The following is a 27,867-nucleotide window of genomic DNA, read 5'->3' as shown; positions in this document are numbered from 1 at the left end:
TTGCCTCGAGAGAGGAAAATGACTCAGGACATCCGCCTCACTTTCGTTTTCTTTTTCTTTTTCTTTCTTTTTTTTTTTTTTTAATTATGCTGAAGTTCCAGGCTATCCCTTACACTGGCTATCAGGGCTCTCTGCAACCTTATTTTCTCAACCCCCAAATTCAAGACCTCAAACAGAGAACCTGGGAAGAGTAACTATTTAATGGATTTGGGGAAAGAATCAGCCAACTAGGGGCTTCAACTGGGAGCTGTCCAGAGAGCGGGTGTGGGAAGCTGGCATATCTCCAGTAGGAGTAGAAAGCCGGGGGAAGGCGTGTCAAACTGGCCGCGGCTTCCGGAGCAGAACTCTGGACAGAAATAGCTGTCGGACAGGTTGGTTTTGAGGACTCTGCTGGAGCATTGCTGCGTTGGCCCAAATTTGACTTTAGGCGGGAACCGCGGCTGGTGCGGAGTTCCTCCGAGAGGCGAGAGCTTTAAGGTTGCACCAAGGGAGGGGACTCAGGACACCGGGGACCTGCTCCGACCTGGCGTGCATTGTCAACGAGGCAGAAGACCGCGGTCCGGGAGCGGCGGGAGACTGATGATCCTACAGGAACTGAGCGCAGGATAGACCGGACGAGCGCCCCTCGGAGATCACGTAGAATCCAGTGAGCTGTAGCGCGGCAGGAGGAAGCAGGAGAATCCCAGAATCACAGATTGGACTTCCTGGAACTTAGGGTGAGTTGGTTTCGATTCCCTAACTAAATTGGGCTGTTATTCTGCTGAGATCTCTGCTGACCTTTTTTTGCCCAAGGAGGATGGAGATCGAGGAATGGCATTCGAGGAAAGGCAAAAGGTGGGGACTGGGGACCCGCCCCGAGGTGCCCAAGTCGTAGAGTAGATGGGTAGTCAGTAGGACAATTAATTTCCAGCACAGACGATTACGGGGGTTTGGGGTAGGGGTGGGGGAAGCGGGGACTCAGGACAGGGTTTCTCTGGGTGGCTCAGGCTGCACTGGAACTTGGAACTTGTTCCGTAGACCAGGCCGGACATGATCTCAGAGATCTGCCTGCCTCTTGATTGCCAAGTGCTGAGACTAAGGGCATGTATGCTCCACCATTACTCAGCGGGATTCCAGTTCTTAACTATGAACGCCCTCTTCCTTTTCTGGGGCCCATTTCACGAATAATCTAACGTAAAGTTTTTTTTTTAAAGGGCATCTGATTTTTTTTAGACTATTTATTTATTTGTTTATCGAAACAGGATCTCACTGTGTAGCTCTGGCTGGCCTGGAACTCACTGTATAGTCCAGGCTGGGGGGGGGGGGGAGGATATGAGTAATTAATATATTTAGTAGTGCTTCCAGATTTTTCTCCTTTGCTCTCAGACATCCAAGAAAGAGCCTTGACGACTTGGGCTCACCATCTGGGAATGGCTGGGCCCCGAGATCCATTGATTTTTCTCTAAGAGCGTCCTGACAGGCTAGAGAGATGGCTCAGCCATTAAAGAGTACTCTGACATTAATGCCTGTGCCTCCTGCCCAGGAATCCTGGGGACAAGGAAAACTAATTACTCACATGCTTGATTTCAGTTTGGCTGCTTTTTCACTTTTTTTTTTTTTTTTTTGGTAAGATTTAGATTTATTTAATTTGTTTTATGTGAGTACACTGTTGCTATCCTCAGACACACCAGAAGAGGGCATCAGATCCCATTACAGATGGATGTGAGCCACCGTGTGGTTTCTGGGAATTGAACTCGGGCCCTCCAGAAGGGCAATCAGTGCTCTTAACCGCTGAGCCATCTCTCCAGTCCTTGGTTTTACTTTTTTACTTATGTTTTAAAGGCAGATTGGAATTTCAGGGAGTTATTTTCTCCATGTTGTGATCTGATCTGTAAATGGATTTATTCCTTTCTTTCATGAGTGTGTGTGTGTGTGTGTGTGTGTGTGTGCCACATGTGTATGGGTACTTATGGAGGGTAGAGTAAGGCTCAGAGCCCCTGGAGTCTTAAGTTATAGGCAGTTGTGAGCTGACCAGCATAGGTGCTAGACACTGATTCAAGTCCTATGAGCAGCAAGTGCTCTTAACTACTGAGATATCTCATCTAGCCCCCAAGATAACTCTTCCTCTGTTGCTTTAATATTTTTCCAAGATAATTCTTAACCTAGCTGTTTCACTGGCCATTGAGAAGCTTGCTATGGCTTTGAGTATTTTGAGGGTTGGGGACATGGCTCAGCAGTTAAGAAAACTGGTTGCTCTTCCAGAGGTTTGATTCCCAGTATGCACATGACAACTGTACTTCCGGAAGATCTGACGCCCTGGCTCTACATGCATGCGATGCACAGATACACATATAGGCAGAACACTCGTACACATAAAATAAAAATTAGCAAATCTAGCTAGGCAGTGGTGGCGTGTAGTGGTGAATTAGTTAAACCGCTTTGGCTCTTGGAGGACGCGCACATGCTCAGCCCAAGAGCTCTCTGGATTTGTGGAAAAAAAGACAAAAGACACACACACACACACACACACACACACACACACACACACACAAGCGTGTGACAGCTAATTTTGATATGCCTTGACTAATTCACAGGCTGGGCATTTTTAAACTTCCCCTAGCGGCTAACACACCCTTCCCTCTGGTATTCCTGGCTTAATACCTTCTAAATCTATTTTATCTTTGCCGCCCTGTTACCTTCTGCGCAGCTTCACCCCCACCTCCGTAGGGCTGCATTGCCTTTACGGCTACATTGTAGGATGCTTTCTCTCCTGCAGCTTTTAAATCTGATCCTTCCCCCTCCAAGTGCAAGCGATTGTTCTCTTCTTTCCTCTCCCCCTGCTTCTCCCCTCTTCCCCTCTCCCCTCTCTCTCTGTCCCTGGTCCCTTGCCTGCCCCCCCCCAAACTAAAAGTCCCGCCCTGTTTCCTTGCCCAGCCATTGGCTATATGGCAACTCTTTACTACCAGTCAAAGCCAGCTGGGGGCAGGAACCCTCGGGTCTGGAAGCGCAGCTTTTGAGAGCCGAAATATGACAGCATTAAAACCAATTCCCAACAGTGGTGCACACCTTTAATCCCAGAACTTGGGAGGCAGAGGTAGTCGGATCTCTGAGTTTGAGACCAGCCTGCTCTACAGAGTGAGTTCCAGGACAGCCAGGACTACACAGAGAAATCCTGTCTCAAAAACAGATAGATAAACTAAAGACAGCTACAGCTATTTATTTATTTGTAATAATAAATAAATCTTTGGGTTGGAGCGAGCAGGGACTTATCGAGCGGGGTTGACCGGAGCAAGCAGAGGTCCTAGAACTCATTTCCCACATGAAGGCTCACAACCAGTAGCTGTCTTCAGACACACCAGAAGAGGGCATCAGGTCTTATTACAGATGGTTGTGAGCCACCATGTGGTTGCTGGGAATTAAACTCAGGACCTCTGGAAGGGCAGTGGGTGCTCTTAACCACTGCGCCATCTCTCCAGCCCTGGTTTGTTTGTTTGTTTTAATTGGTGCTGGGGATCCAAACTCATGCTTATTCAGCTAACACTTTGCAGACTGAAATATCCCCCAGCCCCAGGCAGCAACATTTTAAGAACACTCTTCGGCTTGCTTGAAAGATTTAAAATCAAGAGGTCTGACATGACAGTCCAGACTGCTGGTTGCTCCTGAGAAAAGGAGAGATCCATTATCCTTGCAGAATAGTGGCTGTCAGCTTGCTCAATAACCTCCACACGTTTTCAGACGGACCGTGGGCCCAAGGCCCAGTTTATGGCTTTTTCCTATAGGATCTGAAGAGAGTGTGTGAATCACTGGACTCTTCCTTCTGTCAAAAACAGAGGAGTACCAAGAGACTGAAGCAAAAGGACGGGGAGACCAAGGGCATTCTGAGATACGTGGCGGGAGCCTGTCTTGAAACAAAGCAAAAATTGGAGAAGTTTGAATTGCACTCAGAGTCCCAGAAACCGAAAGAATGCTTTTCAAGTTTAGATCTATGATCTTATTTCTTATGTGTGAGTGTTTTGCCTGTACATATGTATGTATGCATGCATGCATGCAAGCATGCATGTATTGCACCATATGTGTGCCTGAGTGCCTGCAGAAGTCAGAAGAGCACAGTGAGTCTCCTCTGCAAGTTCTGCACATGCTCTTAACCACTAAACCATCTATCTTTCTGGCTCCAGGAGCATCTCTCTAAGCTGTGCTGAAGATCACTCACTCAAAGGCTTAGCCATGAGGCTAATGCTCAAGTCAGCTCACTCTATTGGTTTAAGTCGCCTGTTTAGTCCCTGGAGGTATTTCTCATACCTCAACAGGACATCTGTGTTAGAATAGGCTAAATAATAAAACCAAGATGCCCCCCAAAATATAATGGCTTTCATACAACTGAAACTGCATCTTCAATCACAGTCCATAGCAGAAATAGTGGCAACATGGCAACTTTCTTCCAAGCAATTGATTCAGGAATCTGGGACTCATTCTTTTGGATACCAGGATCCCTGAGCTCCTCTCCTTGCAAACCTGTCTCAGCCCAAAGAGGCAGCACAAATCCCATCCACTCACAACCCATAGTCAGGTGCTAGTCATATGACCTCAGGTGTTGCAATGGAAGCTGAAGATAAAGCGCTTGGTGACCAATACTCCCAGTTCAAACCTTATCACAATGCTAGAACAGATGTGGCACACCTCAAACTGTCTCTGTCTTGCACGGTGGAGGTATCTCGTTTCTGGCGTTGAGATCACAGATCTCCATCGACTGAATAACAGATACACAGGGGATTGTGGTATTTCAACCAGTCTATGCATCTCTTTCAGCTATGGATAAATTGGGACAGATCATCAAGTTAGGCCAGCTCATCTATGAACAGTGTGAAAAGATGAAATACTGCCGGAAACAATGCCAGCGTCTAGGAAACCGTGTGCACGGCCTGCTACAGCCTCTCCAGAGACTCCAGGCCCAAGGAAAGAAGAACCTGCCCGATGACATTACTGCTGCCCTGGGCCGTTTTGATGAAGTCCTGAAGGAGGCTAACCAGCAGATAGAAAAGTTCAGCAAGAAGTCCCATATTTGGAAGTTTGTGAGTGTGGGCAATGATAAGATCCTCTTCCATGAAGTGAATGAGAAGCTGAGAGACGTCTGGGAGGAGCTGTTGCTGCTGCTTCAGGTTTATCATTGGAATACCGTTTCAGATGTCAGCCAGCCAGCATCCTGGCAGCAGGAAGATCGACAGGATGCAGAGGAAGACGGGTGAGTCTCCCAAAGACTGGGAAAGAGTAGGCCAGGGTTGGGGGTAGGGTGGGAGAGCAGATGGACTCGGGGAGCATCCTAGCTTCACTTTGGTTTGCCAAAGTAGAGGAGTTTGAACAATTGTGTATGCTTGTGATTCAGAAATCCTGCTGTGTGGGGAGGCTGGTGAAATCTGGAGAAGTCTTTATGGAATAGGGGACATGTTGCTACCTGCTCATGGGTCCCCTCAGCTTCTCTACTCTCTCTTAAAAATATCTGGAATTCCAATTCATAACTTAAGGTCTTAGATTACCATGCCTCCTAATAGCGTCACTCCATTTGGGCCTGGCATTCAAACACATGAGTCTATGGAGACCATTCCATTCAAACCACCAGAGTCTGTAACTCCAAGATCTGATACCTCCATACAGACATACAAGCAGGCATACACATTCCTGTCATCTGAGAAGAAGGAACCTCAACTGAGAAAATGTTCCAACACATTGGCTTGTAGGCGAATCTGTGAGGATTTTTTTCCCATTAATGATTGATGTCTGAGGGCCCAACCCACCGTGGGCAGTTCCACCCCTGGGTTGGTGGTCCCGAGTTGTATAAGAAAGCAGGTGGAGCAAGTCACAGAAAGCACACCAGTCAGTAAGCTGTGTTCCGCTATGGTCTTTGCTGCAATTCAGCCACCAGGTTCCTAACTTAAGCTCCTTGCCCCAGCTTCCCTGGATGACAGACTATAAAATGTAAGCTAAATAAATAAAGAAACCCTTTCCTGCTCAGGTTTCATATGGTCATGGCGTTTATCACAGTACCAGAGAACAAACAAGGACAGGAGAACACATAGATAGATATGTCTTTTAGATGCCTGAGCCCAGAGGAGTAACTGTGATGTCGACTTGATATGGAGGGCGGTGATTCAATGCCCTGTCAGATTGGCAGAAGACATCTAAATGGTACAAATGAGGAGACTTTTAAGCAAATGAGAACTTTTTTGTAATAAGAGAAACCAAGACATCTGTAATCGTACCAAATACCATCAAAGAGAAAAGAGAATCCAGGATTAGGGAAGGTGGCATGTTAACGGTAGCTCGGAGATGTTGCCTCAAGTGGAGGGCAGGATTGGCTTCTGTCTAATGTTGGGGTTTTATTGCTGTGAATAGACACTATGACCATGGCAACTCACGGAGAACATCTAATTGGGGCTGGTTTATAGTTCAGAGGCTTAGTTCGTTATCATCATGGAGGGAAGCATGGTGGCATGCAGGCATGAATACTCATGCAGAGGTGGATATTAACAGTAATATTTCCCACCAGGTGATTATTTAGAGTTTAAAAATTGTCACCTTGGTGGTTTTAATTAACATTTTGGTTTTGATGCACAGGTTTCAGTGTAGCACTTGTATTTTTAAACTTGTGTGCTCACTCCCCCCCCTTTTCCCGCAGAAATGAAAATATGAAAGTTATCCTGATGCAGTTGCAAATTAGCGTGGAAGAAATCAACAAAACCCTGAAGCAATGTAAGTGGCCAGTGCCCTGCCCTGTTGCAGCGAATGTTCCCAAATTAGAACTCATCTGTCAGCTGGAGCTCCTGCCTATTCTGCCCCTGTCTTGCATTTCCTTTCCTGGATAGTACTGGAAACAGCTCACAGTTTGGGGAGATGGTCACAGTTAATCCAGGCTTCTGTCCATGAAGGAGCATTTGAAAGTGGCCTCTTGACCAGCAAGAAATCCACAGTACTTGTCAGAATACTAAATTAGGCCAGGCATAGTGGTACATGCTTTTAATCCCAGCACTCGAGAGGCAAGGGCAGGCAAGCCTCTGACTTCAAGGCTAACCTGGTCTACAGAGTGAGTTTCAGGATAGCTAAGGCTACCCAGAGAAACCCTGCCTCAATAAATAAATGAATGAATAAATAAATAAATAATTTAAGGGCTAGAGATATGACTCAGTCATTAAAGGTTTGGCTCACTACCAAAAGTTTTTTTTTTTTTAAGAAAGAATGCTAAAATAGTTATAATACGTTTTTCCATGAATAGCATCTATACCAATCAAATTTTTGTTACAGTAGCAAATACCCAAGGTAGTAGCTTAGAAAGAGAGATAGTTTACTTGGGCTCACAGTTTTGAAGATAGTCGGTCCACGATTAGTTTATTAGTCCCATTGTTTTTGAGTCTGTCACAAAGCAGCTTATCAGGTAGACACATGTAATGAAGCATAAACACTCTTGGATAGTCAAGAAGTAAAAAAGAGAGAAGGAGGAAGAGCCTGGGGTCCCACAATCCCCTTTAGAAGCCTCCAGATACCTTGGGCCCATCACTTGCCTCCACCACCTCCCATCAGCACCATCCTGGAAAGCAAGCTCTGAGCACAGGGGCCTCTAGAGCCATCCGACATGCAAACTCGAGCAGCACCAAAGTTCCAGTTCATTTACTGACTGTCTATAACAGATGCAAACCAAGGGCTTTGGAGATGGCTAGGTGGGCAACTTGCTTGCTGCACAGCATGGGGACCTATGTTTTAATCCCAGGCAGGGGACTTCAACCTTGGAAGGTGAAGACAAGAAAATCTCTGGGGCTTACTGGCCAGCAAGCCTAGCCAGTCGGCAAGCTACAGATTTCAGTGTGAGATCTTGTCTCGAAAATAAGGTTGGACAGGGGCTGGAGAGACAGCTCGGTGGTTACAAATGTCCACTAGTCCTGCAGAGGACCCAGATTCAATTCCAGCACTCATCCCTAACTCAAGTTCGAGGGGATCCAATGCCTTCTTCTGGCTTTTTGGGTTATATACACATGTGGTACACATACGAACATGCAGACACACACTCATGCATATAAAGTAAAAATAAATAAATATTTTTAGGAAATAAATACAATGGCAAACAATGGAGAAAGATACTTGATGTCAACCTCTGCCCTCCATATGTGCATGCACAGGCGTGAATACCTGCACATGTGCACATACTGTGTGCACAAACAAACCCCAGGGATTCACCTATATCTGCTTCCCTAGTTCTGGGGTTACGGATACACATACCACCAAGTCCAGTTTCTCACGTGGATTCTAGAGATCAGATCCAGGTTGTCATACTTCCAAAGTATCTTAGTTAAGGTTACTATTGCTGTGAGAGATGCCATGATCACAGGCAACTCTTTTTTTTTTTTTTTTTTTTTTTTTAATTTTTCAAGACAGGGTTTCTCTATGTAGCTCTGGCTGTCCTGGAACTAACTCTGTAGACCAGGCTAGCCTCGAACTCAGAAATCCACCTGCCTCTGCCTCCCAAGTGCTGGGATTAAAGGTGTGCACCACCACTGCCCTGCGATCACAGTCAACTCTTATAAAGGAAAAGATTTCATTGAAACTGGTTTACACTTCAGAGGTTTAGTCCATTGTTGTCATGACAGGAAGCACGGCAGGATGCAGGCATAGATGGTGCTGAAGAGGTAGCTGAGAATTCTTCTGTATCTGGATTGGCAAGCAGCAGAAAGATTTTGAGACCCTAGGCCTGGCTGGAACATCAGAGACCTTGAATCTCACCCTCAGTGACACACTTCCTCAACAAAGCCATATCTAGCCGGGCAGTGGTGGCACACGCCTTCAATCCCAGAACTTGGGAGGCAGAGGCAGGTGGATTTCCGAGTTCAAAGCCAGCCTGGTCTACAGAGTGAGTTCCAGGACAGCCAGGGCTATACAGAGAAACCCTGTCTCGAAAAACCATTAAAAAAAAAAAACAACAAACTTTTCTACTCTGACAAGGCCACAACTCCTAGTAGTGCCTATGTGTCTCTGAGGGCCATTTTCATTCAAAGCACCACACTTGGCAACACTTTACAGCTGAGCTATCCCCCTTGCTTTCTTGGGAAGTCTATTTCTATACCCTAGACAGAAATGGAAAAGATAGACTGTCTTAATTTCTCTTGCTGTGCTAAAATACCATGACCAGAAACAAATCGGTTGGGGGAAGTGACTTATTTCAGCTTACTACTCTCAGGTCACACTCTGTCACTACGAGAAGTCAAGTCAGGAACTCAAAATAGGAGTGGCACTACACACAGTGAGCTGGACACACCCACATCAATAATCAATCAAGAAAATGCCCATACAATCTGGTGGGGGCATTTTCTCAATTGAAGTTTCTTCTTCCAAAATGACTATAGCCTGTGTCAAGTTGGCATAAAACTATCAGGCACACAATTCATTCTGTCCAAATCCATCTTGGTGAATATTTGTAGCTGTCCAGCAGCCATGGAAGAACTGGGTATACCTGAAAGGGGGTCTGGAAATGAAAAAGGTTGGGGGGAGCGGCGCAGAGAAGGATGAAGCCAAGACAAAGTTTTTGATCAAGGCTCAAAGTTTAATTTTCAACACTGTGTTTATATAGGGAAAGCTACACAGACCAATCCTTTGTTTTAGCTGGATTAAGTTGCAAAGAAAACTCAGCAGGCTGTCAACTCCTCAAAGCTTCCATAGGAAATTGCAAATGTAGTGAGGCCAGGCAACTCTAACTAGGTTGTAAAACCATAGGGGGTTTGTTTAGCCTACTCAAAGCTGGAGGAAGGGCACAAATATTACCATTACTTTCAGAAGCATGGGTGAGAGTTCTTTATGGGCATATAGATGATCTTGGACACTTGAATTACTTAAAAACCTCCCACAGTAGCATGAGCAAAAACTTAGGAAAGCTGGATCACTGGTCTCCTACACAAGAGTCTCCTCTCACCCAGCAACATTTACTATGGAGCTATTTCTGTGAGTAAGTCCTGTAATTTTCTTGAACTTCCTTAGTCTTGTAAGTTTCCTATGAGCTTTGTGGCATTCTGAGGAAGAAAATGTTTCAATCCATGAGGAAACATCCATACAGCTGACAGCTGTATAGTTGCTGAACTTGTACCATGTACAACCTTTTTTATCTGAAATAACTATATATGATGCCAGGGATCCAGTGCCAAGCCATGTGGCAACAGGAATAGAGTTGGCTCTGAGATGAGAGAGGCTGGCATTAAGACTGGAAAGATAGGCAAGATTGGAAAAGGAGGCTAGAGACATAGTTCAATAGTAAATACTCTCTAAATAGTAGAGCATAACAAATTCCTTGATTCAATCCCATGCATTGTAAGAAAAAAAAAATAGGTTGGAAGAAGGGGACAAGAAAGTACGCAAAGCTTCACTGCCAACTTTAGCTGTAACTTAGAAGTAGATGACCTTCTGCCCTGAGAAGCTGTAGCCAGGACCAGGTCTGGTTCATGGAGTGGCACTTCCCTCCCACATCACAAAGAGGTCACTCCCTTTCAACACTTTCCTAGCACACTGACTTTTTAAATCTCCTTCTGTCTCAGGCTCACTAAAACCCACACAGGAGATCCCACAAGATCTCCAAATCAAGGAGATTCCAAAGGAACATCTTGGACCTCCGTGGACCAAACTGAAGACAAGTAAAATGAGCACCATTTATAGAGGAGAGTATCACAGATCTCCAGTTACCATCAAAGTATTCAACAACCCCCAGGCCGAAAGTGTTGGGTAAGCTATAGGATATGACTCTTCATACATACCAACTTCCCAAAGAGAAAGGTATATTTTCTCCTTTATTAAATGGGGGTGAGGGTGTCAGGCTCTAAAGGGTTAAATGACTTAGTCTGTATTATTAAGAAACAGAGCCTATAGAACCAGAGAAGTTGGTGGGGGGAGGCACTTCTTGCTCTTACAGAGGATCCAGGTTCAATTTTTGGCACAAGCATCAAGTTCACACCTGGAACTCCAGTTCCAGAGAATCTGACGCCCTTTCTGGCTCACAGGTGCCAAGCACACACATGGTACACAGACAAACATGCAGGCAAAATACTCATGCACACAAAAGAAAAAGAAATAGGCCAGTCTTGGGCAACTCTCTTTCTACCCCAAGTCTCTTTTACTCATGGCTTCATGTATCTTTCAAAATTTATAGTCTTTTCCAGACACAGCAGTGCGTGTTTTTAATCACAGCACCCATGAGGCAGAGACAGGCTCTCTCTGAGTTCAAGGTCAGCCTAGTCTACATAGAGAGTTCCAGGCTAGCCAGGGCTACCTAGAGACCTTGTCTCAAAACAACAACCAAATTTTTACCTTATAATCCTGTTTCTCAATTTGTTCTCTTTTTGGTGTGGTGCTGGGAATTCTGTGTTGTATCGCTGTATTTTTTTGTAAAATATGCTCTTTCATTAGGTTTTCATAGGTGAGAGAGAGTGGTCTGTCCACCCGCTACATTCCTCACTTTCCTGACTCAGCGTCGGGTATGTGCTGAGCCATTTTAAGTGAATCTGGTGACCCATTCGGTATCACTGTGCATTTTGACTATTTCCCAGGATGTAAAACATCTGCTTCCAACTCTCTCCCACCAACAGTGATGCCACTATACGTAGCCCTTACAGAATCTGTATGACAATTCTGAGGTACTGAGAATTCACCCTTGGACTTTACACAGGGAGGCAAACACTGCCACTAAGCTATATCCCCAACACAGGTACAAGAATTTCTTTGGGCTGTAATTCCACCATTGGAAATGTTGAATCACAGGTTCCACATATATTAAATTGGCTAAGTACTACCAGGAAGCTCTTAGAGTGGAGCAGGTGTAACCACAGTATATAGTATACCCCCTGCAATGCCTAAGAACTATACCCCCTGCAGTGCCTGAGAACACTTATATTTCATATACTCACTGATCCTTGGTGTTTCTAAATTTGTTTTATCCTTATAAAGTGCTATCAGATCTGAAGGCATTTCATTTACTAATAAATTTGATCATTTTCCTTCTTTTTTTTTTTTCTTTTTTGTTTTTCAAAACAGGTTTTCTTTGTGTAGCTTTGGATGTCCTAGAACTTGCTCCTCTGGAGACCAGGCTGGGTCTCGAACTCACAAGAGATCCACTTGCCTCTACCTCCCAAATGCTGGGATTAAAGATAAGAGCCGTCACCTCCCAGCTTGAACATTTAATCTTATGTGCTTGGCTTTTAAATTTTTATTTGCTTACAAAGAATTGGGTTTCATTGTGACATGTTTAAAAATTACATGTACATGTGTGAGTGAGTGTGTGTGAGTGAAGGTGCCCATGAGGCCCAGAGGCATCAGATCCCTCTGATGCTGTAGTCACTGGTGGTTGTGAGCCACCCACTGGGTGGGTGCTGGGAATCAAACTCGGGTCCTGCCTTAGGGTTTTCATGGCTGTGAAGAAATACCATGACCAAGGCAACTCTTATCAAGACAAACATTTCATTGGGGTTGGCTTACAGTTTCAAAAATTCAGTCCATTATCATTTATCATCATGGTGGGAAACATGTCAGCAGGCAGGTAGACATGGTGCTGGAGGAGCTGAGAGTTCTAGATCCTGATCTGAAGGCAGCCAGAAGGAGACTGTCTTCTGCAGGCAGCTAGGAGGAGGCTCTCTTCCACAGTGTGCATAGGAAGATCCATCCAAGCCCACTCACACAGGGAAACACTTCCTCCAACAAGGCCACACCTACTCCAAGACCACACCTCCTCATAATGGCACTCCTCATGGGACAAGCATTCAAACACATGCATCTATGGGGGCCATACTATTCAACCCACCTGGCAAGGGTCGTATGCCTGTACTTGCAACTGATCTCTCCATCGGTTCATTATGCCATCAAATACAATTTGTTTTTTCCTATCTTCACCCCCTCTCCTGAACCCTCCCTCCCCTCAGTAGCTTCCCTTTCCATTTTTGTGTGACATGTGACCTTTTGCCCCTCCTCCTTCTCTCAACTCTTCTTGTGATCTCCTCTCTGGTTTCACAGTCTACATCCATTCTCGCAACCCCTTCTTTGCCAGACACAAACATTAGAAGTTAGGATCTACACGAGATAAAGAACATGTTAACTTTCTTGTCTTCCTGCTTCTCCCACAGAGGTGAGCACACACCCATGGTTAAAGTTGCACTGCTCACGATAGCTATTTGGCTTCCCTTTTCTGTGACCGACCTCTTCCTATCTTCTGCCTGCTCTTCTGTCACATTTGCAGTTTCTGTTTTTTCCCCATTTGCAGAAGAACCTTGTATATGGACATCAATTATTTGTCAACTATAGATATTGCAAAAATCTTCCATTATCACATGATCAGCATTGGCTTTGATGTCCATCATCAAACATGCATCTTTAATTTTAATTTAGGTACACCCAAACTTCACCTCATTATTTGTGCTCTCAAAATATACACTCCCTATGCCTAGATTAACTTTTCTTTCTTTCTTTCTTTCTCTCTCTCTTTCTTTCTCTTTCTTTCTTTCTTTCTTCCTTTCTTTCTTTCTTTCTTTCTTTTTCCCTCTTTCTTTCTTACTTTCTTTCTTTCTCTCTTTCTTTCTTCCTTTCTTTTCTTTCTTTTCTTTCTTTCTCTCTTTTTCTCTTTCTTTCTTTCTTTCTTTCTTTCTTTCTTTCTTTCTTTCTTTCTCTCTATTAGATAGGATCTCACTATGTAGCTCTGGCAGACCTGGAACTCTGGCCTCACTCTCATTGACCTCCACTTGCCTTGGCCTAAACAGTACTACGATTAAAAGGATTAGATAATAACATATTATTGTTTATTATTGTTGTTATTTTAAACTTTAATACATTTAAATTTTAATAATTTTTATTATTTATACACATGGCTGATTTTCCTGCATGTATGTCTGCACCACTTGCATGCCTGGTGATTGCAAAGGCCAGAAGAGGGAATTGAATCCCCTGGAACTAGAGTTATGAATGGTTGTGAGCCACCATGTGGTTGCTGGGATTTGAACTCAGGGTCTCTGGAAGAGCAGTCGGTGCTCTTGATCTTTGAACCATCTTTCCAGCCCCCCAGTTTTATTTTTTTAAAGATTTATTTATTTATTATATGTAAGTACACTGTAGCTGTCTTCTGACACTCCAGAAGAGGGAGTCAGATCTTGTTACGGATGGTTGTGAGCCACCATGTGGTTGCTGGGATTTGAACTCAGGACCTTCGGAAGAGCAGTCAGTGTTCTTAACCGCTGAGCCATCTCTCCAGGCCCAGTTTTAATTTTTAAGTTCAGGCTTTAATTCTCTTGGGCTCGGTCTTTGTATGTGATATTATGCAGGGTCTAGTTTTATTTTTTTCCACAGAGTAAGTCAGTCTTCTCTCTATTATTTATTAAATAGCCCATTCTTTCCTCCACTGGGAAGCAGCATCACACACTATATAAGTTTCTGTATAAACATCAGTCTAGTTCCTGTGTCTCTGATCTGTCCTGTGGATCAATTTATCGGTCTTTGCATCAGGGAACTGATTGAGATTTTAGGGGGTGGTGATATCTGTTGTTGTTATTGTTTGTTTGAGACGGCGTCTCATTATATAGTCCTGGCCTGCCTGGAACTCACAGAGATTCTCCTGCCTCTGCCTTCAGAGTACTTAGATTGGTGGCCTGCACCATCATGCCTGGCTCTGTTAAGTTTCTTTGTAAGTTTTTGTTCTTGTTTATACTATCATAATGAAATTACCTAATTTCACTTTCAGATTTCTCATAGCTGGCATATTGAAACACAGTTGATGTCTGTATACTTTGGTCCCAATCTGCCTCCCCGGCAGACTGCGCACAAATATTACTTTCTCTTTCAGCCCCACACTCATGTGAATGAACAAATTGGACTGAATAGATGGGGGCTGTAACCCTCCCTAATAAGTGACACCCATATTCCTAAGGCCATTCTATAGAAGGGATTTTGTTTATAAATGTTCACCTAGTATATAATCTTTAATCTTATTTTTGCTAATCAAGAACACATACCACAGTTTTTCAGGACATTTACTAAAATAAAATATGACATATTAGCATAAAATAAAAACTTGTCATCTTAGTTTGCCATTGTCTTAGTCAGGGTTTTTATTCCTGCACAAACATCATGACCAAGAAGCAAGTTGGGGAGGAAAGGGTTTATTCAGCTTACACTTCCATACTGCTGTTCATCACCAAAGGAAGTCGGGACTGGAACTCAAGCAGGTCAGAAAGCAGGAACTGATGCTGAAGCCATGGAGGGATGTTCTTTACTGGCTTGCTTCCCCTGGCTTGCTCAGCTTGCTCTCTTATAGAACCAAGACTACCAGCCTAGACATGGTCCCACCCACAAGGGGCCTTTCCCTCTTGATCACTAATTGAGAAAATGCCTTACAGTTGTATCTCATGGAGGGATTTTCTCAACTGAAGCTCCTTTCTCTGTGATAACTCCAGCTGTGTCAAGTTGACACAAAACTAGCCAGTATAGCCATATAAGTCACAAAAATACAATTCTATCAAGTACCCGAAAGAGATGAACAAATCCGATTATTCTTGTCCTAGACACTTAAGGATTCCTTCTGCCTCCAAGTTCATCTGGGAAGTTAGATTTACAGCCAAGCCTGTCACTCTGGTTTTCCCTATACCAAGAGTCGCTGATGGTGTCTCAAGTACCTGCTTATATGCACGCTGAATGTATAGTATACTGTACATTCTTTAAGGGACCATCAAATTCCAAATGCTAATTTTTCCTTTCACCCACCTAGAATAGTGAGGTTCACTTTCAATGACGAGATCAAAACCATGAAGAAATTCGATTCTCCCAACATCTTGCGTATATTTGGGATTTGCATTGATCAAACAGGTAAGGGCACTCCTGGGATTGGTCAAGCTTTGACTGCTTGTGTAGAGTATACTGTCCGAGTTTTAATGCATTACTTTTTCTGAGTTTTAAAGAAAAGTTAATTTTAGATCTGCAGGTGAGAGCTTAAGAGGTTAGAGAGCTGTGCTTTTCGATTTAAGCATGGAGGTCAGCCACATGATAGACAAATAGCCACAGGACAGACAAGCAGCCACATGGTGGACAAATAGCCTCATGGTGTGCAAACAGACACATGGTGTACAAACAGACACATGGTGGGGAGGAGAACTTTAAAGAAAGTAGAAAAGCTTAAATTACTAGAGGAAGCATACTTAAGCTCTTGACAGCATCTTGAAGAAAAGACAAAAGAGAAGGAAAAAATGATGTCTCTATGAGTCAGGCCTTAGAAAGGTCATGGAGCCTTGTATAGCACATAGCATTTCTCTCTCTCTCTCTCTCTCTCTCTCTCTCTCTCTCTCTGGTTTATTTATTTATTTTATGTATGTGAGTACACTGTAGGTTATCTTCAGACACAGCAGAAGATGGCATCAGATCTCATTACAGATGGGTGTGAGCCACAATGTGGTTGCTGGGAATTGAACTCAGGACCTCTGGAAGAGCAGTCAGTGCTCTTAACTGCTGAGCCATCTCTCCAACCTCCCTCTCCCCCTTCTTTTTGAGACAGGATTTCTCTATCAAGTAGTCCTGGTTGTCCTAGAACTCATTATGTAGACCAAGCTGGTCTTGAACTCACAGAGAACTGCCTACCTCTATCTCCCAAATACTGGGCTTAGAGTTGTACACACCATGCCCACGCATGGCCCATGTGCTAAATTTTTAAGAGTAATTCCCAGGGTAATGGTGAGGAACTAAAAAGGGGAGATGGAAGACGTTGCTTCCTCTTTCTAGGCAACAACAAAAATCATGAACACCAGGGAAAGCATAGCCACATCAACACCAATTTAAGTAATTAAAGCCGCATTCTAAAAAAAAAAAAAAAGCCAGGCATGGTGGCGCATGCCTTTAATCCCAGCACTCGGGAAGCAGAGGCAGGCAGATTTCTGAGTTTGAGGCCAGCCTGGTCTACAAAGTGAGTTCCAGGACAGCCAGGGCTATACAGAGAAACCCTGTCTCAATAAACGAAAGAAAGAAAGAAAGAAAGAAAGAAAGAAAGAAAGAAAGAAAGAAAGAAAGAAAGAAAGAAAGGAAGGAAGGAAGGAAGGAAGGAAGGAAGGAAGGAAGGAAGGAGACTGGATGTGGAGTCCCACTGTATTGATCACAACAGAGGCAGAGGCAGGTGGATCTTGGAGTTTGAGGACAGCATAGTCTACAGAGTGAGTTCCAGGACAGCCAGGGCTACACAGAGAAACCCTGTCTTGAAAGGGTAGGTTATTTGTTTGGGTTAGGGAGCTTTGTAATTTTATTTTTTTGAAATCAGGTCTCATGTAGCTCAGGTGGCTTCTTGAACCTCCTCCTCTTCCTCCTCTTCTTCCTTCCCTTCCTCTTCCTCCTCCTCTTCCTCTTCTTCCTCCTCTCCGGTTTTTACTTGTGCATGAGTTTCTGCCTGCTCGCACCACATGCATGTCTGATGCCCAAGGAGGGCATAAGAGGTTATCAGAGTCTCTGGAACTGGAGTTACAGAAGTTGTGTCATGTAGGTGCTGGGGATTTAACCTTGGTCTTCTGGAAGAGCAACCACTGAGCCACCTTTCCAGCCCGACCTCCTGGAACTTCTGATTTTCCTTGTATTTCCTTGCAACACACACACACACACACACACACAGGGAGGGAGGGAGAGAGGGAGGGAGGGAGGGAGAGAGGGAGGGAGGGAGGGAGGGAGGGAGGGAGAGAGAGAGAGAGAGAGAGAGAGAGAGAGAGAGAGAGAGAGAGAGAGAGAGAGACTGAGAACAGAGAGAGACTTGGGAGTCTGAAGGTCCAGCTCCTTCTCCGGGGCTGGGATTTAAGTCTTTTAAGACTCTGAATTAGGTTCTCTGATTTTGGGTTGGTCAGTTTGAACAAAGACAGGACTGGCCCACAACTGTTCTATAAACCAGGGTTTGGGTGGCATAGAGGTAGTGCGTGTGTCCTACTGATGGGAAAACAAAAAGAAAAAACCAAAACCAAACCAACCCTGCCAAGCTTTTGTTCTAAGCTAGAATTTTGTGTCAGGTCAGGAGAGTGGGAAAGAAGCCACCATCTTAGAAACTTGTCACCTTTTACCTAGTTATACCTTGCTCTCCCTGTCTGTCTGCCTGTCAGGGAATTTGTCTGACATACCTACCCTTTCAAGACAGGGTTTCTCTGTGTAGCCCTGGCTGTCCTGGAACTCACTCTGTAGACTATGCTGTCCTACCTGCCTCTGCCTCCTGAGTGCTGGGTTAAAGGAGTTTCCCACTGCCGCCAGCTATTAGGTATTTTTCTTTGTTTTAAGACAGAATCTCACTCCGTAGCTCTGGCTCTGCCTCCTAGGTGTTGTGATCAATACAGTGGGACTCCACATCCAGTCTCCTTTATTTTTTTTAGAATGTGGCTTTAATTACTTAAATCGGTGTTGATGTGGCTATGCTTTCCCTGGTGTTCATGATTGCTGTTGTTGCCTAGAAGGAGGAAGCAACATCTCCCATCTCCCCTTCTGGCAATCATTCCGCAGCCTAAATTCCACATAATCTGTGTCTAGGTGGAAGGGACTGGTGAAGAGAGTTGACTAGAGGTCAAGGTCTCAGGTCATAGGCTAGAAACAAAAGAAAGTACATGTCCAAAGTGAGAAAGTCACCAGAAGCTAAGGGGTGATTTGTGGTTGTGGGAATCCTAAGTGGGGCTGGATCTTTACAATACCTTGCTTCTTTTCCACTAGTGAAGCCCCCTGAGTTCTCCATTGTCATGGAGTACTGTGAACTTGGAACCCTGAGGGAACTGCTGGATAGAGAAAAAGACCTCACAATGAGTGTGCGCAGCCTCCTAGTCCTGAGGGCAGCCAGAGGCTTATACAGGTATCGGAGGGTCAAACGGACACCACCCAGAACTGGAGGAGTCTGTCTGTGCTACTGATGATCTCAGAGATGATGGGACGTCAGGCCAGAAGCCCCCGAGTGGTTTCCCCTTCCCTACACTCGTTCACTGCTGACACTGATTCGGGGCAGGTGCGTTTTTCTAGGTTGCCCACAGATCGCCACCCACGCAAAAGGTAGGGTGCTAGAATGTCTCGCGATCCCATTAAAGGTCATTAATACACCCTACTTTTGATTGTAATCAGGCTACACCATTCGGAAACACTCCACAGAAACATCAGCAGCTCCAGTTTCCTCGTAGCCGGAGGCTACCAAGTAAAGGTGAGCGCATCCTCCAAGACCTCCCTGGGTTGGTCGGAGCTTTACAGAGATGCTAGAAGAGAGTAGTACTGCAGAAAGGCTGTGCCATCTTAGTTCTCACCTAGGGTTTTAGAACTGGGTCCATCTCTTCTCCTGCTTGTACAGCTTTCTGGGTGCCCACCACCCTTTGCTCCCGACTCTGACATACCCACCTGCCTCCCAACCCACCCACACGCCCCCAGAGCAGGGATAAACTAAGAACCATTTATTTCTCTTAGACGCTAGACTCCACTTCTACGTCACTGCAATACCTACTAGGGGACCTGCTTGTGTTAATCAGATTCAGAAGCTTCTTGTGCGGCCACACTTCTCATTCAGGGTCACTTACAAGGATCTCACAGGGAGCACAGCTTGCAAGCAGCACTGACCTGTCCTCTCCAGTGGAAGTCCTCACATTCATCCAGGAGATAGTGGCTTTGCACATAGCAGTTGCTATTAAAGATAGGGGCTCCCGTTAGGTTGGTATGAGGCCGCCCAGACTTTGAAGTCTCATGACTTAAAAGAGTCAACATCTCTTCGAACTCTCCAGACATACCTCTCAATGACTCTGAAATGGATGAGCCAGTTCCCATAAAAAATAGTTGTACAGCAATCCTGTTGGGTATTTATGGTCCTCCAACCCCTACCCTAAAGCAATTCATATATCATTGATCATTTTTATCATTAGGTTACTAAGGAGCATAGGTTGGCAGTCTACCTTTCTCAATTTTTCAGGGGAACAGTGCCAAAGTTTAGCTGAGAATCTACCATAATTTGTTTCATTCACCCAGAGGAAGAAGTTTTTAACTCATTGTCCAAAAATTTCCAAAACTATAAAAGAATATTTTTGTCATCCACAGATACTTTCTTTTCTTCTTTCTTATTTTTGGTGATGGGAACAAAACAAACAAACAAAAAAAACACCTAAAACTGAAGCTTTTGAAAGAACCATAAGACCTTGCCTTTCTTGTCTTCCATAGGCTTGACCTTGGATCTTAAGTAGCTCTGAGTGTCAAAGCTGAGTCCCGGAAGACATCCTTGTTGGTGACCCTTTTGTCCAAGGGGATATCCATAGAGTACCTATGATGATTGTAATCACAAAACACTCAATCTGACCTCCTGGTGGTTTTCTTCTTGCCCATGGCTACTGTCACTGCCAGGGATAGCTGTCAATCTCAGCCACCACGGCTGGGGGTGTGGAGGGAGGAGTAGAGGGCAGGTGGGGGGCTGGGGTGGTAGGGGTGCACGGAGCTGAGGTCCCACCATTGGCATTCTTTGCTATGACAGCTTTATATCCAGATTAGCATCCAGCCAGCAGTACCACTTTGCTGAGTTTTCTGAGCTTGCCCATTTCAACAGCAACTAACAGGCTTCCAGCAGACAGATGCATAGATACTGTTCTTTCATGTAGACGGAGCTTTTCCCTGGCCTAAGTGTCTTCCCCCATGTCACTGTGTGTCTGGACAAAATCAAGCCATGGTGCAGCTCTATGACCCTTCTCCAGCCTCACTGATTGGAGCTGAGTCTTTCACCATGAAAGTAAATCCTAATGTTAGTTTACTTGGTCATTGTCAAGTTAGCTATTGGCTCTGTTAGTTATTTAGTCATTGTCACCATTGTTCTTATTTGTAAATTTTTGAAAACACAACATCTACTTAATCACAGTTACACAGACTAAAAGCAAAATGGCCTAAGTGAGTCCATCTCTCCTTGCAAGACATTCCTTAGGCATCCTGGGAAAACACAATGTTTGGATCTGGTTGACAGTAGAAAATAAACTCTGTTAATGGGAGAACTAACCAAGGGATTCTGTTGAAACTCAAGTCACATGGGAGTAAGTTGAGGCAAGTTTCCCATGTCTAACACTGGGATGATGCCATGGCTCCATTGGCAAAGGAGACCATTTACAATAATTTCTCTGAGGCAAGCATGCAATTTCAGTCAAATGTTGAAAGTCAGAATAGTGGATCTACCACCCCACCCTTCACAACAGCAAACCCTGAAATACTGAAGAAGAAATTCTGGTTTTTATAAATGATAAAAGCTGTGGATTTTGCAGGGAAATTTATACATTTATTTACAGCCGAGAAATTATATTATTCCTAGCTCCTCTTTTTTATTGCTAGTAAGCCTCACAAATATACTGCTTGTGAAATATTTCTCTTTTCTCTTGGGTAATAATGAATTCCCCAATGAAAATTGAACAGTTTTGTTATCTACATAATAACTTAAATGTTTGAACATGTTGTAGTATAATATTTCAATTGTTCAATCAACAATATATATATAAGAATTTAAAATCCAAATGTAAAATTACTAATAGTGTGTTACTAGCAATAGTAATAAGTAAGTTTAGTAAGTAAACTTGCCCAACCATACAGGGCCCTTAGAACCAATGCTTCAACTGTTCTTTTCTTCCACCATCTCCATTCTATTGAGAAGAGCTGTCTTACCGTTTCTCCTGATTGGTACAATATGATGAAGTGAACCTCTAGTATCAACAAAAGCAAAGTCTGCAGGCACCAATAGGGCTGGAGAGATGGCTCAGTGGTTAAGAGCACTGGCTGCTCTTCCAGAGGTTCCCAAGTTCAATTCCCAGCAACCACGTGGTGGCTCACCACCATCTGTGATGGGATCTGATGCCCTCTTCTGGTGTGTCTGAAGACAACTATTATGCACTCACACACATAAAATAAATAAATAGATCTTTTTAAAAATAAATAAAGAAAAGAAAAGAAGAAAATATCTCCCCAAGGGAGTATCATCCTCCCCAACTCTCCCTTCTACCCCTCCACCCAAGAGTTTGCCGTTTCAACGTCTGCATCTAACACATCTGTCTGTCTAGCTTGCAGGATTTGAGTTAAGCAAAACACAGAATTCCATCAGCCGGACAGCAAAGAGCACTAAAGCAGAGAGATCCAGTTCAACGATATATGTCTCCCCTGAGAGACTGAAAAATCCATTTTGCCTTTATGACATAAAAGCTGAAATATATAGGTATGTTCCTGTACAGATTCTAACTTGGGTGGAAAGGACAGGGCAGTCCCGGGCAAACCCCTCCTCTGAGGACCATCTTAATTCTACTGAACAGGGACAGGAGCTCAGGTCGGTGGTGAAGTACTTGCCTGATGTGTGTAGGTTCAGGCTACATTCCCTAGCACTGGGTGTGTGGGGTATTGACTTGAGTAGGGAGGTAACCAGAAGATTCAGAGTTCCCTGAAATCATTGCAGGGACACGGGAAAAGAAATGTGCTGAGTGCTTGGTTTCTTGGTTTTATTTTGAAACCTTAAAGATATACTTATTTTTTATTTTATGTGTATGAGTGTTATGTCAACATGTATATACACCATGTGCAGTGTCAACAGAGGCCAGAAGAGGGCATCTGATCTGCTTGGAACTGGAATTACAGATGGTTGTGAATTGCCATGTGGGTGCTAGGAACTGAACCCAGGTTAGCAAATACTCTAACCATTGAGCCATCTCTCCAGCCCATTTAAAAAAAATTTTTAATGTATCTGTGTGTGTTTGTGTGTGTGTGTGTGAGAGAGAGAGAGAGAGAGAGAGAGAGAGAGAGAGAGAGGGAGAGGGAGAGGGAGAGGGAGTGAGAGAGAGAGAGAGAGAGAGAGAGAGAGAGAGGGGTGGGGGGTGTACATAACACAGAATGTGTGTGGATGCCAGAGATCAACCTTCTTTTAGGGCCATTTCTCTCCTTCCACCTTTATGTAATTCTGGAGATTAAATTTAAAAGAGTGTGGCACAGTGCAAGCTCTTTGCCTGCCAAGTCACCCACCTGACAAGCCCTTGGTTTTCTTTTAGCTTTGGAATTGTACTCTGGGAAATTGCCACTGGAAAGATCCCATTTGAAGGTGAAGAACATGATGGCTGGCTCTACTGGGGTTGGGGTTAGGTCCTCTTCTGAGAGGACAGGAATTTCCTATCTGTGTTGTCCTGGACTCTTGGTTCTCTAATGTAGGATATACCTGAACTGGTCAGTAGAGCTGGTCTGTCATTCTCTCTCTCTCTCTCTCTCTCTCTCTCTCTCTCTCTCTCTCTCTCTCTCTCTCTCTCTCCCTCCCTCCCTCCCTCCCTCCCTTCCTTCCTTTCTTTCTTTTTCTTCCAGGCTGTCTGTCGTTTGCTTCTCTCTTACTTTTTTTTCCATACTAAGTCCCTCATTCTAATCCTAGCTATCACTATCCAGAGAGAAGTACGTGAATGAAAATTTTAAGTCTCATATCCTATTTTTTCCATGCCAGGCTGTGATTCTAAGAAGATCCGGGAGCTGGTGGCTGAGGACAAGAAGCAGGAACCAGTGGGTCAGGATTGCCCTGAGTTGTTGCGGGAAATCATTAATGAGTGTCGTGCCCATGAGCCCTCCCAACGGCCCTCTGTGGACGGTAGGAGTCTTTCTGGCAGAGAACGTAAGCCGCGTGTTGATTTCACGATTGTGAAAGGTTTCTTTTGTTTGATTTTTGGTTTCGGCTTTGGTTTGTTTTTCGAGACAGGGTTTCTCTGTGTCATAGCTGTGGCTATCCTGGACTTGCTTTGTAGACCAGGCTGGCCTCAAACTCACAGAGATCCTCCGGCCTCTGCTTCCAGAGTACTGTTCAGTCAAGAGTGTTGTGGGAAGTGTTACAGAAAAACAAAACAAACAAACAAACAAAACAAAAAAACGGGCAGCAGTGGCACACGCCTTTAATCCCAGCACTTGGGAGGCAGAGGCAGGCAGATTTCTGAGTTCGAGGCCAGCCTGGTCTACAGAGTGAGTTCCAGGATGGCCAGGGCTGTACAGAGAAACCCTGTCTCACAAACAAACAAAAAAACAAACAAAACAAAACAAACAAACAAAAAAACACAGCAAGTTCCTGCACAACACCCATCTACTCCCAGCCCGGATGGTCTTGCCAGCCAGCCATTATCTCATGGAGACTCTCTGACTCAAAGCTCCAAATCTCTCCACCCAGCTCACTAAGTTTCCACTGGTGGGGTTGCTACCACACCAGCCCCAGGCTGCAAAACCTCCATGGCCTTTTGTGGTGCTCATCTGGCAAACCCACACTTTGCCGATGTACCCTTCTCTCTGGAACCCAGTCGAACCGCCACGTGAAGGAGACCACCACACAAACTTAGTTCAGAAACAATGGTAACTCAATCACTGGGTGCAACAACTAGAATCCTAGTCTTATAAGCCATATTAAATCTAAATCCTCCAGTGGCAAATCCTGGCAGATCCGCCATTGAAACCCGGGGACACTAGCAGCCACATCTTGTCCTTACACAAGGGTACAGGAGTAGCTGTGTTCCCCTGCTAGAACCTCCAAACAAGCTCTCAAGTTCTCTTCTCTTCTCTTCTCTTCTCTTCTCTTCTCTTCCTCTTCTCTTCTCTTCTCTTCTCTTCTCTTCTCTTCTCTTCTCTTCTCTTCTCTCCTCTCCTCTCCTCTCCTCTCCTCTCCTCTCCCCTCCCCTCCCCTCCCCTCCCCTCCCCTCCCCTCCCCTCCCCTCCCCTCCCCTCCCCTCCCCTCCCCTCCCCTCCCCTCCTCTTCTCTTCTCTTCTCTTCTCTTCTCTTTTCTATCTCCAGTAAAGTAGTTCACACCCTGGGCAGTGTGAACTCAGCAGCTCTGTCCTGCAGGGAACATTTGACAATGTCTCAAAACAGTTTTGGTTGTTGCAGTTCAGGAGACAGGAAGGCAGGGTGGATAGAGGTTGGGTGCCATTCCATTTGTAAGACAGGACTAGAGGTGTAGCTTAGGAGTATAGCACGTCCCTAGCATAAGGGAGCCCCTGGGTTCAGCCCCTAGCAAATTAATTAATTTACACAAACAAATTAATTTAACACAGAGCCCCCTGATGCACACGGCACCCTCCTAACTAAGAATGAGGAAGCCTAAAAGTCAGGAGTGCAGGAGTTCAGAGACCGGTTACTTTCTCCAGCCTATGTTCCCCCTCCCCCCTCTCTCCTCCCCCTCCTCTTTATCCATCCCATTCCGATCTCCTCCCTCTCTCCCCTCATTCCTTCTTGTTTCATCCTTGCAGTTATTTCCTTGACTTAGACTTTTTTTAAGTTTGGGGTTATTCATTTGTTTGTTTGTTTGTTTGTTTGTTTGTTTTTGAGACAGCATCTCGTTGTACAGTCCTAGCAGGTTTGGATCTCCCTCTGTAGACAAAGCTATCCTTGAATTCGTAGAGATCCACCTGCCTCTGCCTCCCAAGTGCTGGGATTAAGATGTGTACTACCATACCTGGCTTATGTATTTGTATATCCATGTGTACATGCCTGTTATGTCCAGAAGGGGGCAGACATCCTCCTCTGTTTTTCGACATTTGTTGAGGCCTGGGCTGATTCCTGATTTCAGGCTTTGCCTGTGGCCAAGGTTACTTCTCTAAAACGAGGCATATGTTTGGTAGAGTAGGGTAAGGCTTGTGTTCCAGGCCTTGCGGGGGACAAGTTCCAGATACTGAAACCCAACTCCTCCCCCACTGCACTGGGCTTTGGTTATCAGTCCCAAGCTGCTGTGTGCTTGGTCTGTAATGTTTTTGAGATATCTTGTGCTTCCCTGTGCAACATTAATTAGCTTCTTGTTGACTTTGTCCCATTGTGTGACAGTTTCTGCTGACTCTGCCCCATGTCTCACCCAGAAGTAATAAGGTGCTGTGTTACTCAATAAGCTTACTTGGCATAAGAAATAGTTTATGGGCCGGGCAGTGGTGGTGCATGCCTTTAATCCCAGCACTTGGGAGGCAGAGGCAGGCAGATTTCTGAGTTTGAGGTCAGCCTGGTCTTCAGAGTGAGTTCCAGGACAGCCAGGGCTACACAGAGAAACCCTGTCTTGAAAAACCAAAAAAAAAAAAAAAAAAAGCTTATGCAAGATCACCCACATCCCCAAACTTTCATATCTTCTCTATTTTCTAATCTCTCAAGACCCTGTCACTGAAGAACAAGCTGCTGATCCAGGTCATCCACTTGTTCTTTTTGAGGCAGGGTCTGTTCTTGAACCTGAGGGCTTCATTTTCTCAGCTAGACTGGTAGCCCCTTTTGTCTCAGAACCCCCTCAGAGTTGGGTTTACACGTGTGCCAGGGTTATAGGCACGTACCATCATGCCTCATTTGAGATTTGGGTTTTCAAAGATTGACAAGTTAGAGTCCTGTGTGAGGATGGTTTAGGGAGCAGGCAGACCCGGCAAACACCGTTCCTGTGCCTCATCTACTGCAGGCGTCTTCGTGTTCCCAGCTTGGCTGTGTCGGGAACCCGCTCTTGTCTCACCTTCTTTTCGTTCATTCATAGGAATCTTGGAGAGACTGTCTGCGGTTGAAGAATCCACGGACAAGAAGGTGTAAGAGGACAAAGTGGACATTTGTCCTTCATATCTGTTAGCAGCATCAACTTATTGCTGGGAGCAAATAGCTTCTTTCTCCCTTGCTTGCTTGCTTTTTTTCTTTCTTTTACTTGAGATGGGATCTCACCATGTAGCCCCTGAAAACTGTGTAGAACAGGCTGGCTCAAACTCAAGGAAATCTTCCAGTTCTGCCTCCTGAATGCTGGAATTAAAGGCATAGACCACCAAACTTGTCAAAGTTCTTATTAGTTACAAATAGAAAACAATTCCATGGGGACTGGAGAGATGGCTCAGCACTTAAAAGCACTGACTGCTCTTCTGAAAGTCCAGAGATCATCTCCCAGCAACCACATGGTGGTTCACAACCATCCTGAAGGAGATCTGACGCCCTCTTCTGGTGTATCTGAAGACAGCTACAGTGTACTTACATATAACAAACAAACAAACAAACAAATAAATGTTTTAAAACAAACAAACAAACAAACAAACAATTCCATGGGACTGGAGAGATGGCTCAGAAGTTAAGAACACTGGCTGTTCTTCCAGAGGACCTGGGTTCAATTCCCAGCAGCTCACAACCATCTGTAACTCTTGTTCCAGGGAACTCAACACTTGTATACAGACATTACATGCAGGCAAAATGCCAATGTACATAAAATAAAAATAAATAAATTGCTCCCCCCAAGTTTTTTTTTAAACTAAATAATTTCATCCCAGTGTGGCAGTGCACACTTTTGATCCTAGCACTTGGGAGACAGAAGCAGGTGGATTTCTGTTTGAGGCTATCCAGGTCTACAGATCAAGTTCTGATCTATATAGAGACCTGTCTCAAAAACAAAACAAAACAAAACATAAAACAAAACAAAAAACAAAATTGACAGCCATAAAAAACTCCTAATATTTCTTTTTTTAATTAATTAATTTGGGGGGGGGTAGGCATTCAAGACAGGGTTTCTCTGCGTAACAGTACTGGCTGTCCTGAAACTCAATTTGTAGACCAGGCTGGCCTTGAACTTATAGAGATCTGCCTGCCTCTGTCTCCCAAGTGCTGGGATTAAAGGCCTGTGCCACCATGCCTGGCATAAGAACTACCAATATTTCTAAAAAATATATTTCTAATACTAGCTGCAGATTATTTGAAAAAGTTGACAAATGGTTTTGTGCCCCCACCTCTATTTGCCCCAGTATTTGGATCCAAGCTGGCATAATGGCTTGATTAGGTCAAGAGAGTGTGAAAGAAATAACAGTGGACTACTTCCAAGTCTAGGTTTCCAGAGGCTTTAAAATGTTCTCTCCGTCTCTCAAAAAAGTATCCATCCATGAGCAAGGTCTGTAGGCGTGCGGGAAGATGAA

At 44.6% G+C, this 27,867-nt stretch overlaps 1 protein-coding gene across 7 annotated transcripts; it reads left to right on the top strand.

Moving 5' to 3' along the window:
- The first annotated feature begins 60 nt into the window (after positions 1-60).
- On the top strand, positions 61-27,285 carry Mlkl (mixed lineage kinase domain-like). 7 transcript variants are annotated; one of them, XR_003947349.1, is made up of 11 exons: positions 61-716; positions 4,786-5,218; positions 6,650-6,723; positions 10,542-10,725; positions 15,740-15,837; positions 18,688-18,823; positions 19,087-19,162; positions 22,026-22,632; positions 22,998-23,047; positions 23,435-23,575; positions 26,463-26,743. XR_003947349.1 is itself a non-coding variant. In NM_029005.3 (11 exons), exons 2-11 carry the CDS (start codon positions 4,788-4,790, stop codon positions 26,513-26,515), a joined length of 1,395 nt encoding a protein of 464 aa, NP_083281.1. In that variant the 5' UTR covers positions 335-716; positions 4,786-4,787; the 3' UTR covers positions 26,516-26,743. The 7 variants fall into 7 exon arrangements, 5 of the variants coding, with proteins under 5 accessions (XP_006531506.1, NP_083281.1, NP_001297542.1 ...); NM_029005.3 differs by having other exon boundaries at positions 335-716; positions 22,026-22,177; NM_001310613.1 differs by having other exon boundaries at positions 335-716; positions 22,026-22,177; positions 23,435-23,599.
- Positions 27,286-27,867: the final 582 nt, after the last annotated feature.

This window comes from Mus musculus, chromosome 8 (assembly GCF_000001635.26).
Source record: "Mus musculus strain C57BL/6J chromosome 8, GRCm38.p6 C57BL/6J".
In the NCBI taxonomy this organism is placed as follows: domain Eukaryota; kingdom Metazoa; phylum Chordata; class Mammalia; order Rodentia; family Muridae; genus Mus; species Mus musculus.
The sequence above is the reverse complement of the archived record's forward strand: the minus strand, read 5'-3'. Positions and strand labels throughout refer to the sequence as shown.

What these genes read in the sequence shown, in the direction of transcription:
- Mlkl (XM_006531442.3), top strand. Translation starts at nt 4,788, where the DNA reads ATGGATAAATTGGGACAGATCATCAAGTTAGGCCAGCTCATCTATGAA. An exon ending in CAGGATGCAGAGGAAGACGG is followed by an intron (nt 5,219 to 6,649) that starts GTGAGTCTCCCA and finishes CTTTTCCCGCAG; the next exon opens with AAATGAAAATATGAAAGTTA. An exon ending in CCGGAGGCTACCAAGTAAAG is followed by an intron (nt 19,163 to 22,025) that starts GTGAGCGCATCC and finishes CTGTCTGTCTAG; the next exon opens with CTTGCAGGATTTGAGTTAAG.